The sequence below is a fragment of the Chanos chanos genome, chromosome 2, assembly GCF_902362185.1.
Source record: "Chanos chanos chromosome 2, fChaCha1.1, whole genome shotgun sequence".
Lineage (NCBI taxonomy): Eukaryota > Metazoa > Chordata > Actinopteri > Gonorynchiformes > Chanidae > Chanos > Chanos chanos.
In genome coordinates, this window is record NC_044496.1 from 1,932,501 (window position 1) to 1,945,000 (window position 12,500).

The 12,500-nt window shown below is 47.6% G+C and overlaps 1 protein-coding gene across 5 annotated transcripts in view; it reads right to left on the minus strand.

The window, feature by feature from the left end:
- Nucleotides 1–12,500, minus strand: part of celf6 (CUGBP Elav-like family member 6) — a 116,697-nt gene that overhangs the window by 12,846 nt on the left and 91,351 nt on the right. For 3 of the 5 annotated variants that reach the window (XM_030766772.1, XM_030766774.1, XM_030766773.1), the window contains exons 4-5: nucleotides 8,097–8,225; nucleotides 2,635–2,714 (exon numbers count right to left, since the gene is read on the minus strand). In XM_030766772.1, coding sequence (XP_030622632.1) covers nucleotides 2,635–2,714; nucleotides 8,097–8,225 — 209 coding nt within the window. The remainder of the gene's footprint in view (nucleotides 1–2,634; nucleotides 2,715–8,096; nucleotides 8,226–12,500) is intronic. The other 2 variants (XM_030766769.1, XM_030766770.1) reach the window with 1 other exon arrangement.

Sequence of the window (12,500 nt, forward strand, 5' to 3'; positions counted from 1 at the left end):
TGGATTTTGCATGGCCCGTGGAAATGTCGAAAAAAAGGGTCTCAAAAGCAAAGGAGACTTCAGAGAAGAGTTAGAAAAACAACCCGAACGAATGAAAACCTTGTTTCATTTACGGGAGTAATTTTACTGACACTCTTCTTATTTAAAAAAAAAAGAATAAAAAAGAGAGAAAGTTTATCTGTTATTCCAGACATCAGAAACAGTGTAAACAAAAGATAAAATTACAAACACTTCATTCATTAGTTTACATAATTATGCTAAACACCATCATTACCATATTTCTCTGAAGTAATGAAAGAATTCAGAGGAGTCTATCTGCCATCCTCCATCCTGCATATGGAACTCTCGTCTCTGTCTGAGGGGCATTGGATGAAAATACTAAAAGACTTAAGTAGGTGGAGGAAGCGTATGGAGCAGTGGGGTCACTGGTCTATGTGTAGCTCTTATTCCCTGAGTGTGTCAGGGAAGACGCGTGTCTATCACCATCCACATCCTCGGGCTGTGTGCACAGACTAACTCCACTCAACTGCACGAGGTCTGGTGCCGCCCATATGCAGTGAGACAAATGGAGACTTGTGAATGTTCACACACTGGCTCTAATCATCAGAACGCATGTGTGGAAAAAACAGATTGTAATAGGATGGTCCCCACCTCTATTCTGTCACAGACAGACATATACAAACAAACCCACGCACGCACGCGCAAGCACCTTGATCAGCTCTCACGTCCTGACAATGATAATGATAAAAAACGCCACAGCGTCTACAATTTGCTGTGTCTCTGCACTGTGGACAAGATCACGCCTCCATCATCTTAAGTTAGATCACCTCTGTCCCCGGCTCATACAGCCCAGAGCACGGAGAGCCACTCGGGGCCTGATCAAACTTTAAGTTAATTTGGGGCACTCGCAAACTGCAATATGCATTCATTAAACCCGCGACCTCGTTCGTCTATCACCGCCCTTCACCGGCAGCGCACGTCCGTTCGCTTTGATTAAAGCCGCTCATTAGCACGCGGTGTAATCGGGCACAGGTATCATTTACGGAGGCGCGAGCGTGCCAGCCGTCACAGATGCTCGGAGGCGAACGTTAAGAGCAGGTTCCCGGTGCCCGCCGTAACCCCGAGATGCGCCAGCTCTCCACATTCAGCCCTCTGTTCCTCCCCTGTCGACAACATGTGGCAGTGATATTAACCAAATTAACGGCATTCCCAACGGCTCCACGGCCTTCAGCGAGTGCTAATGACCACCTTGTCTATTAATCTGACTTCGAGCTGGACCGTGCGCTGGGGTAACAGGTGCGGTTGTGAAGAGAGAGAGAGGCGGATAATATGGATTATTAATGAGCTTTTGGATGGCTTCGGATCCATCCGTGGTCCGTCCGGGGCTCCATATGTTCTCTTGGACAGTCTGCCCGCACGAATCTTCAAACGGCTGGGTTTGTCGTGACCTCGTCATAACGGGCCAACAAACGACCTCTTGTTTTCCTTACTTCACTATAAAAAAAAATCAGGAAACTGGTGTAGGCCTACTTACGAAAAATTAGTAGATAGTAGATTTCATTCGTTGTGATTAAATCTGCGCATTTGCTTATTTCATGAACTATTCTTTCTTTGATGTGAGACTTATAGTTTATGGTTTTAATTTTGGATGATAAAACTTGTGTGAACTTATAGAACAGAAAACTCTTTGTATGCCCGAGGCTGTTGCCAGAGGAGACACGTGTACTTTTTCAATATTCATACGTCATTGGCACGGAGCAGGTTTTGTTCTGCATCGCGTGTATGTTAATGACGCTCGTGCTTCTGTGTGGTTTTAAGCGATGCATCTTTTATGCTGATCTTTACGTGCCAGACACTAACGCGAAATTAACAATACGACCTAATTAGCGTCTCTTGCTGTTGGACAGAGGCGGTAGTTTATCCGTCAAGTTGGGATGATGAATCTTGACGTGCAACGTTGGAAGAGACGGTTTGAGGTTTGGAGATTTCACCGTCCAGTGACACAGTTTACGCGCTGCTGGTGGGTCTGTTCTGCGGGTGCGGAGCTCTGCATCTTTTAAGAGATTAATGTAATCTCACAACACTATTTAGGTCTACCCCAGATGTATCAACATGACCTGTGCTGTTAATAAATGAGAACGTAAATAAAACCATTAAAGCAAATGCCGCTCTGCTTTGTGTCACCTACAATATGTATTTTCGGTGCTGGTCATGTGGTCGAACGGTGAAACACTGCTCACATGGAAACAGTGGCCGTAAGCACGTTCAGCCCACAGAAATACATGAATAAAGAAAATCCCTGTTTGAAGACTTTGGCTCTGTAAGTAAACATGTGTGTTGTGTATAAGATGACCTGACAGAGGCACTCGCTCATTTTCATGTGAGGGCATGCACGCTCATTCACACAGGTGTTTGTGTATCTGTGTGGATATGTGTATGCACAACGTCTCCTTTGTGTGTGTGTGTGTGTGTATGCGTGTAAGTAAGTGAGAGTGTGTGTGTGTGTGTGTGTTTGTGTGTGTGTGTGGGAGTGGGTGTGTGTGCGTGTCTATGTGTGCATCTTTGTGAGTGAGTGTGTGTGCGTATGTGTGTGTGTATGCAGACTGAAAGCTGTGAGATTTGACTGAGACTCACTGGCATGGTCTGTCCACCGTGGAGGCTGTTGATGGCGGCCTGTGCTTCCGCGTGGCTGGAGAACTTGACAAAGGCGCAGCCTGTATGAAGAGCAACCAGACCAAGAGACAGACAGAACGAAAGAGAGAGAAAAAGAAAGATGGAGTGTGAGAGAGAGGCAGAGAGACATGGAGAGAGTGTGAGTGAGAGTGGGAGTGAGAGAGAGGAGAGAGGAGAGAGAGAGAGAGAGAGATGGAGTGAAAGAGAGAGACAGAGAGAGAGAGAGAGAGAGAGAGAGAGAGAGAGAGAGAGAGAGGGGCATCAGGGAGCTGGCCTTGAGAAAGGCAAAAACATTCATTACCATTGTTTTCATGTTATCTGCTTTGTTAATTTATTCTGCCATTTGTGTTTGCAGTGCATAACTCTGAATAAATCATTCTAATTGTGCTGAATGCTGAATGCATTAGCTACGTGGAACATTGCCCTCCCCCCATCCCCTCACCCCCCCCCCCCCCCCTCCCCTGTACCCCCCCCCCCCCCCCCCCCCCACCATCCCCTGCCATCCGCAGTACCATTCAGCTCAAATTCCTTCCAACTCCAGCCAGAATCTGTAGTACCCTGCCTTGTTTTGTGATTATTAATCTCTTTAATATTTACACAGTGCGATCTGTGTGCAAGCTCTCATAAAAGAGATTATGATGACAAAGGAGCGGTAATATAATCCAACGCTAAGGCCATTTCTGCACTAGTGTAGTTTTTAGACACAGACCCTTTGCTCTCAGGCCAATAAAACAGTTTTCAGATGCTTCTGTTCTTAAATTAACATGTGAATTTTACCCAAGGAACGATGAGAAAGATGGTATAATTAAGCGGAAAAACGCCACTTGACTAGACTCCAATTTACATGGATCGACCATCGGATACAGGGTTAAAAATGATCCTATCAGTTTGAACCATGTGGAAGTGAATATAACCAAACTATTATTTGTTGCATTCATTTAGCATGTGTTTTATATTGTAGTATGGCGTGCGGTGAAAAGCTTTACCATTACAGAGTGAAAGAAAACTGTGTGAACAGAACTGTACAGCCTTCTCACTCAGCTTCATATAGACACTCATGTACAGGCAAACATGAGTTAGTAATTTAGGTGAATAGCTATAAACTAATTAAGCATATATATTTGAATTATATACATGAAAACAGAGCAACGGAAATGCAGAGTAACATCAAATAGACCCTTAATTAAAATGGTTCGCTGTGGCTATAAACGGGTCATCATTTATTGCATGTGTTTAAGAAGCAGATTATCTTAATCGGATGGGGATACCGTGAAAACTCTCATGTGAAGTATGACGCTACGTGAGAAAGCAACGATGCCAGAAACAGCGAAGCGAAAACACAGTAATTCTGTTTCTTTTCACACTGGATTTGAATACGGCTTCTCACGCGGACGTGGTCATGTTACGGTTGTGTGCGGTTTTAAGCGGTAAGCAGTTATGATAAACACGTCTCTAATGTGTTACACCAGGACAGGATTCCTCAGACAAATTTATACACCCTCTCTCTCTGCAAAACTGCTGATGTCATTTTAAACAGGCTTTTCAACAAACCAATTAGATTTCTTCATACACATTTATTCATCATCCAGTCCCTACAGGCAGAGAGACGATGATTCATTCCAATTACAATCGCTGATAGCGACACCCAGGAGATGTGCTGCGTGTGAAACACGTTCATCCGGCCTAGTTCCAAATCTCCAGCCTTCCTATACACTAATGAGCTGCATCTTTTTCTCCTCCTTTAAACCCCAATGAAACGGAGCCAGGACTGAGGCAGCAGGCGTTCCAGCGGCGTGCGACGGACTAGCTTCTCGACGAGCTTCCCGACGAGCTTCCCGACTCGAGATACAGTCCCCGCGTCTGCGGCGATGTAGCCAGTCAGGTTTTGGCGCGTGGACATCGCAGGGCGAGACTCGTGAGATGATGTTCGAGAGGCGTATGACGAGGCAGGGAAGGCTTTGATTACACCCCCCCCCCCCCAACCCCCACCCCAGCCCTCGCCCCCCCCCCCTTCCCCCAACCCCTTACGGTATCAGTCTTCCCATGAGCTCCTCAGCAAAAAGTCGCTTTTGCCTCATCTGCAATAAGGTTGCCTGGCGAGGGGGCCGCGGGGGGGTGGGGGGGGGTGTGTGCACGGCTCTGTTAGCGAGAACAAAAAGCGTTTAACCTTTTGTAGTGGAAATGACAAGGGGAAAGCTCGCTCTGGAACTCAGAGCTGCGTTGTTTTCAGGGCCGTTCGCCGTCACACACACAAACATCTATCTAACAAGCCGACGGGTGATTAAACCTCAGCGACCTGGACTCTGAGCCGCTCCCAACGTAATCATCGGACCAAATTCCAGCAGCTGCGAAAGCTTCACTCTCCAAATAACACGGATTAAAACATTTCGCCTTCCTCAGGCAGCCCGGCCCCGACAGCAGGCGAAAACACTGTAACGCCGAATTCATGACCTAGAAAGAACCGAAGTTTGGGCGACCTGGAGCAAGGTTCTCAAAAGAACCAGGGGAGAGCAGAAGGCTTATAAATTACAGTGCACATTTGAGGGCTTTTGAATTTGATGGCTGGTAAGTGGGGGGGGGGGGGGGGGGACTGCTTTCAACCGAGGGGCTCTGTGCAGCCTTTTGAATAGCTGAGAAAATAATATGTATGCATGAATTCCATGCCACCAAATGGGTGACATTTATAACACAACTTAATTATAGAGCTAAAAGCCATATCTCGCTTATCCCTGACAGCTCCATGCTCCATTCAGCTCCGGCAGGCAGGGCTGCGTCTCTCCGACGGCACCGCAGCGGAGCGCAGGCATGCTGGGATGGGTGGTGGACTCCGCGGCCTTTTTTTTATTGGGCCGCGGGACGTCAGGAGGCTGTGAGCCGTTCGAAATGACATGGACACGGGGACAAAAGGCTCCTCTGCAGAGGGAGATGGCGCAGTCGATTTTTGGAGAGAGGGCGGCCTGATTTAAATTATTGGAACCCTGCCTCGTGAGTCGCCCTCGCCAAAATCATTTGCTGTAAAACAGCTCTTAACGATCGCATGGGAACGACACACACACACACACACACACACAATGGCTCCGACGCCGCAAGAACGCTCGTCTCGTTAGTAAAACCCCTCGCTGTGAGTGCCCAGAAATACGCGTCTACACAAAAAGAAAAGAAAAGAAAAGAAAAGAAAAGAAAAGAAGAGGAAAGAAAAGAAGAGGAAAGAAAGAGTGTGATGAAAGAAAGTAAAGGGGGGGGGAGGTGGAGGGAGACGATGAATACGGGCCCCGGCGGCGATACAGTGACTGTGGCAGAACACAGAGAGAACAGGGCGGGAGGAGAGAACGAGGAGGAGCAGGAGAAACAGGAGGAGCTGAGAGGAGCAGGGAGCCAGCTGACACCACAACACTGCGCTTATTTGGTTTGATGGGTTGTCATTCAGGAGACAGGCTGCAGGAGCTGGTTGGGAGAGACAGGGACCCCGCGGGCAGAGCAAAGCAATAGAACTGCAATCGACTGCCAGCCCAACAGATGTACACAGAGCTAGGACTCAGAGAGTCAATATAACCCCAGCTCTCTCTTTGATGTACTTGGACTCGCATGTTAGCAGGTCTCATGCAACTTCCCACACACACACACACACACACACACACACACACACACACACACTTTCTTTATAATATGCACACTCTTCACATCCCAAAACACACATCACATACACACACCAAACGCATATCACACTCCTCAAATCCACAAACACACATCCCACCCACACCACACACACACACTGACAAACTTACATCTACAAACACACATCACACATACACACACACCCACTGACAAACATACATCTACAAACACACACACACACACATCCAAAAATGAATTTTAACTCTCTTGACACCCGCACTATTCAGATCAACACACTGTAGAGGAAAGAGGAAAGAGGGGTGATAAAAATAGACAGAAAGAAAGAAAGAAAGAAGGAAAGAAAGAACGGGAAAGACAGAGTGTGAATGAAAGACACACACACACAGAAAAAGTGAGAGAGAGAGAGAGGGGGGGTGGGCAGAGAGAGAACCTGCATAGCTGTGCTCAGTGTTGATCAGGAGAAATAATATGCTTTGTGGTTTAGGAGACAAATAAATAGGAGGAGAGGGGCTGAGAGCTGCAGATAATCAGGCCAAGCAGATGAGCCCATCTTTAATTTCACACCGATTCAATCGCTGGCCACATTCCAAGACTGCTGTGTTTCCAGATTACGCCGCGCTGCCGATAAGACTGTCTGTAAGGTATTACTCGACTCTAACGCACTTATTTACGGCGGAAGTCTGGCGCGCACAAACTCGTCCGCGAGGGGAGCGCGGGAGAGGAGTGGCACATTAGCGCAGTCCTGCTCCTCTGTGCCCCTGCCTGAGGCCGTGGGAAGAGGAGACAGGAGAGGAGGAGGAGGAAGAGGAGGAGGTGTTTGGGAAAGGAGTGTGTGTGATGAAGGCTGGCAGAGGAGGGGGAGAGGAAAGGTGTGTATGGGGAGAGAGAGAGAGAGAGAGAGAGAGAGAGAGGGAGAAAGTGGAGTATGGGAGAGGAGGTGTGAGTACAGGGTGTGAGAGAAAAACTGAACCAGACCGGTGCCTTGAAGGTGGTGTGTGTGTGTGTGTGTGTGTGTGTGTGTGTGTGACTGAGTGTGTGTGTGTGTGTGTGTATGTTGAAAGCTGTTGAGAATGGACTGGTGTGGACTGTGTGTGTGTTTGTGTGTGTGTGTGTGTGTGTGTGTGTGTGTGTGTGTGTGTGTGTGTGTGTGTGTGACTGACTGAGTGTGAGTGTGTGCGTGTGTGTGACTGAGTGTGTGTGTGTGTATGTTGAAAGCTGTTGAGAATGGACTGGTGTGGACTGTGTGTGTGACTGAGTGTGAGTGTGTGTGTGTGTGTGCGTGTGTGTGTGTGTGTGTGTGTGATGAAGGTGGTGAGAACGGACTGGTGTGGGGACAGATGATATGTATCAGGCTGATTCTGATGGTGGATGTTTTACACCCCGCTCTCAGGTTATGGAAGCTATAGCCTGGATTCCAGCAGTGCATGTCCATCATGTAACTATCAGCATTTACCAAGAGAACATTGTAAATGGCACTGCGAAACAAAGCTGCAGAAGTCATTGCCTCAAATAAAAAAACAGAAAAAAAACATGTATTGTCTCAGTCTCAGAGTTTTGTAGTTTGAATCAAGGCTTAGAACTGCAGTGCATACAGCTAAGAAGGGCAGCATGCACAAAAGTTCTAAACCAGCAACGAGAATGACAGGCTTAGCCTGAGTGAGACACAGAGAGAGAGAGAGAGAGAGAGAGAGAGAGAGATAAAGAGAGAGAGCGAGAGAGAGAGAGAGAGAGATAAAGAGACAGAGCGAGACGGAGAGATGGACAGATATTTGTGTGTAGGCGCTGACCCTTACTGGCCCCATCAGGCCCTCTGAGGACAGTGCATTCCTCGATCTGGCCGAAGGTCTCGAAGAGTCGCCGCACATCCTCCTCACTCTGCTGCTTCCCCAGCATCCCCACAAACAGCTTCCTGTCTTCTGAGAGAGAGACACAGACAGAGAGAGACAGAGAGAGAGAGAGAGAGAGAGAGAGAGAAAACAGACAATGCTACGGCTGAGGGTATTGTTCTGCTGGGTACAGAGATGGCGCAGTTTAAAAAGACGCTTTCATCACCACCGCTGCTGGGAGACACACCACACCATGACTGCTGTCTCCTCTCCTCTCCAAGAGAAAAGGCAGTCCTCCTGTTTTTCCTGAGGTTTTTCTGGAAAGGTCTATAATCTCTGAGACTGGCACTATTAAAGATCATTCTGAAGAGGAATCAGGGAAGAAAAAAAACAACGACCGTGTAAACGCTGCTCACTCCTCAACCTCCACGTTTTTTTTTTTCCTCACACCGCGACAAATGTTAACGTCCAATACAATCAGCACCTGCAGACTCCAAGAACACCCTAAAGAAACTGATCCCCCAACCCCCTCACCCCCACCCTGCTCCCCCCCCCCCCCCCCCCCCCCCCCCCCCCCCCCCCGGGGGTGGACACCAGGGTGGAGTCTGAGAGGATCTTCTCCAGACCGGATATTTCTAATGAATCTTCCCTCCGTCCAGGTCTCAGACGGGCCGTTTCTCATCTTTACCTTCTCTTGCATTATGCATTGGCTCTCTGACTGTGTTGTGGAATGAGACAGCTACGAGCCACAGGTCACTGCAGGGGCTGATGGGAAGTGGCAGGGTGAGGAAGGAGATTTCATTGGAAACAACGCGGCTGATCTTGGGCGGGAGTCATTTGAGGAGCAGGAGAAGGAGCAGGAGTGAGGTGGAGAGGCGGGGGAGAACCAAAGCCTCACCTGCACCAGGACAGATGTGGCTCCTCCTGTATCTGCCAGGCTCCATTAGACACAGCTGTGATAAAAACAACGCTCCTCTCCAACAAATGGCTTTATGTCCCGCCTCCCTCTCTTAAAGTTCAAATGAGCCACACACACACACACACACCCACACACACAGCAGTCCACACAAATGAGCATCTGTATATTGAGACAAGCGGTGGATTGATTGGGGTGGGGCAGTTAAGGGTTTTCTTTGGAAACTGGAGGTTTCCACTCTGGCTCTGCTGTGGTCGTCAGGCTGTAAATTGGACGCCGGGGCGTGGACAGGCCAGCCTCTCTGCCTACTCATTACTGCTTCTGTCCACAAACTCACATCACAGACAGACGGTGATTAGACAGTAATGGTGACTGGGTCTGGGTCTTGGGTGGGACTAGTAGCAATATCAGTGACTGGATTTATGTTTTGAGTGGTATCAGTCGGAGAATCAGTGGAGAATGGGTCTGTATTTTGGGTGATATTGGTAGCAGTGTTGGTACAGAAGGGGGTCTGTGTTTTGGGTGATATCTGTAACAGTGTTGGTAGTGAAGCAGGTGTGTGTTTTGGGTGATATCTGTAACAGTGTTGGTAGAGAAGGGGGTCTGTATTTTGGGTGATATTGGTAGCAGTGTTGGTAGAGAAGGGGGTCTGTGTTTTGGGTGATATCTGTAACAGTGTTGGTAGAGAAGGGGGTCTGTGTTTTGGGTGATATTGGTAACAGTGTTGGTAGAGAAGGGGGTCTGTGTTTTGGGTGATATTGGTAACAGTGTTGGTAGAGAAGGGGGTCTGTGTTTTGGGTGATATCTGTAACAGTGCTGGTAGAGAAGGGGGTCTGTGTTTTGGGTGATATTGGTAACAGTGTGGGTAGTGAAGCGGGTGTGTGTTTTGGGTGATATCTGTGACAGTCTTGGTAGAGAAGGGGGTCTGTGTTTTGGGTGATATTGGTAACAGTGTTAGTAGTGAAGGGGGTCTGTGTTTTGGGCGATATCTGTAACAGTGTTGGTAGAGAAGGGGGTCTGTATTTTGGGTGATATTGGTAACAGTGTTGGTAGTGAAGGGGGTCTGTGTTTTGGGTGATATCTGTAACAGTGTTGGTAGTGAAGCAGGTGTGTGTTTTGGGTGATATTGGTAACAGTGTTGGTAGAGAAGGGGGTCTGTGTTTTGGGTGATATCGGTAACAGTGTTGGTAGAGAAGAGGGTGTGTGTTTTGGGTGATATCTGTAACAGTGTTGGTAGAGAAGGGGGTCTGTGTTTTGGGTGATATTGGTAACAGTGTTGGTAGAGAAGGGGGTGTGTGTTTTGGGTGATATTGGTAACAGTGTTGGTAGTGAAGCGGGTGTGTGTTTTGGGTGATATCTGTGACAGTGTTGGTAGAGAAGGGGGTCTGTGTTTTGGGTGATATCTGTAACAGTGTTGGTAGAGAAGGGGGTCTGTGTTTTGGGTGATATCTGTAACAGTGCTGGTAGAGAAGGGGTCTGTGTTTTGGGTGATATTGGTAACAGTGTTGGTAGTGAAGCGGGTGTGTGTTTTGGGCGATATCTGTAACAGTGTTGGTAGAGAAGGGGGTCTGTATTTTGGGTGATATCTGTAACAGTGTTGGTAGTGAAGGGGGTCTGTGTTTTGGGTGATATTGGTAACAGTGTTGGTAGTGAAGCAGGTGTGTGTTTTGGGCGATATCTGTAACAGTGTTGGTAGAGAAGGGGGTCTGTATTTTGGGTGATATCTGTAACAGTGTTGGTAGTGAAGGGGGTCTGTGTTTTGGGTGATATTGGTAACAGTGTTGGTAGTGAAGCAGGTGTGTGTTTTGGGTGATATCTGTAACAGTGTTGGTAGAGAAGGGGGTCTGTGTTTTGGGTGATATTGGTAACAGTGTTGGTAGAGAAGGGGGTCTGTGTTTTGGGTGATATCTGTAACAGTGCTGGTAGAGAAGGGGGTCTGTGTTTTGGGTGATATTGGTAACAGTGTTGGTAGTGAAGCGGGTGTGTGTTTTGGGTGATATCTGTGACAGTCTTGGTAGAGAAGGGGGTCTGTGTTTTGGGTGATATTGGTAACAGTGTTGGTAGTGAAGGGGGTCTGTGTTTTGGGCGATATCTGTAACAGTGTTGGTAGAGAAGGGGGTCTGTATTTTGGGTGATATTGGTAACAGTGTTGGTAGTGAAGGGGGTCTGTGTTTTGGGTGATATCTGTAACAGTGTTGGTAGAGAAGGGGGTCTGTGTTTTGGGTGATATTGGTAACAGTGTTGGTAGAGAAGGGGGTCTGTGTTTTGGGTGATATTGGTAACAGTGTTGGTAGTGAAGCGGGTGTGTGTTTTGGGTGATATCTGTGACAGTCTTGGTAGAGAAGGGGGTCTGTGTTTTGGGTGATATTGGTAACAGTGTTGGTAGTGAAGGGGGTCTGTGTTTTGGGCGATATTGGTAACAGTGTTGGTAGAGAAGGGGGTCTGTATTTTGGGTGATATCTGTAACAGTGTTGGTAGTGAAGGGGGTCTGTGTTTTGGGCGATATCTGTAACAGTGTTGGTAGAGAAGGGGGTCTGTATTTTGGGTGATATCTGTAACAGTGTTGGTAGTGAAGGGGGTCTGTGTTTTGGGTGATATCTGTAACAGTGTTGGTAGTGAAGCAGGTGTGTGTTTTGGGTGATATCTGTAACAGTGTTGGTAGAGAAGGGGGTCTGTGTTTTGGGTGATATTGGTAACAGTGTTGGTAGAGAAGGGGGTCTGTGTTTTGGGTGACATCTGTAACAGTGCTGGTAGAGAAGGGGGTCTGTGTTTTGGGTGATATTGGTAACAGTGTTGGTAGAGAAGAGGGTGTGTGTTTTGGGTGATATCTGTGACAGTCTTGGTAGAGAAGGGGGTCTGTGTTTTGGGTGATATTGGTAACAGTGTTGGTAGAGAAGGGGGTGTGTGTTTTGGGTGATATTGGTAACAGTGTTGGTAGTGAAGCGGGTGTGTGTTTTGGGTGATATCTGTGACAGTGTTGGTAGAGAAGGGGGTCTGTGTTTTGGGTGATATCGGTAACAGTGTTGGTAGAGAAGAGGGTGTGTGTTTTGGGTGATATCTGTAACAGTGTTGGTAGAGAAGGGGGTCTGTGTTTTGGGTGATATTGGTAACAGTGTTGGTAGAGAAGGGGGTGTGTGTTTTGGGTGATATTGGTAACAGTGTTGGTAGTGAAGCGGGTGTGTGTTTTGGGTGATATCTGTGACAGTCTTGGTAGAGAAGGGGGTCTGTGTTTTGGGTGATATTGGTAACAGTGTTGGTAGTGAAGGGGGTCTGTGTTTTGGGCGATATCTGTAACAGTGTTGGTAGAGAAGGGGGTCTGTATTTTGGGTGATATCTGTAACAGTGTTGGTAGTGAAGGGGGTCTGTGTTTTGGGTGATATCTGTAACAGTGTTGGTAGTGAAGCAGGTGTGTGTTTTGGGTGATATCTGTAACAGTGTTGGTAGAGAAG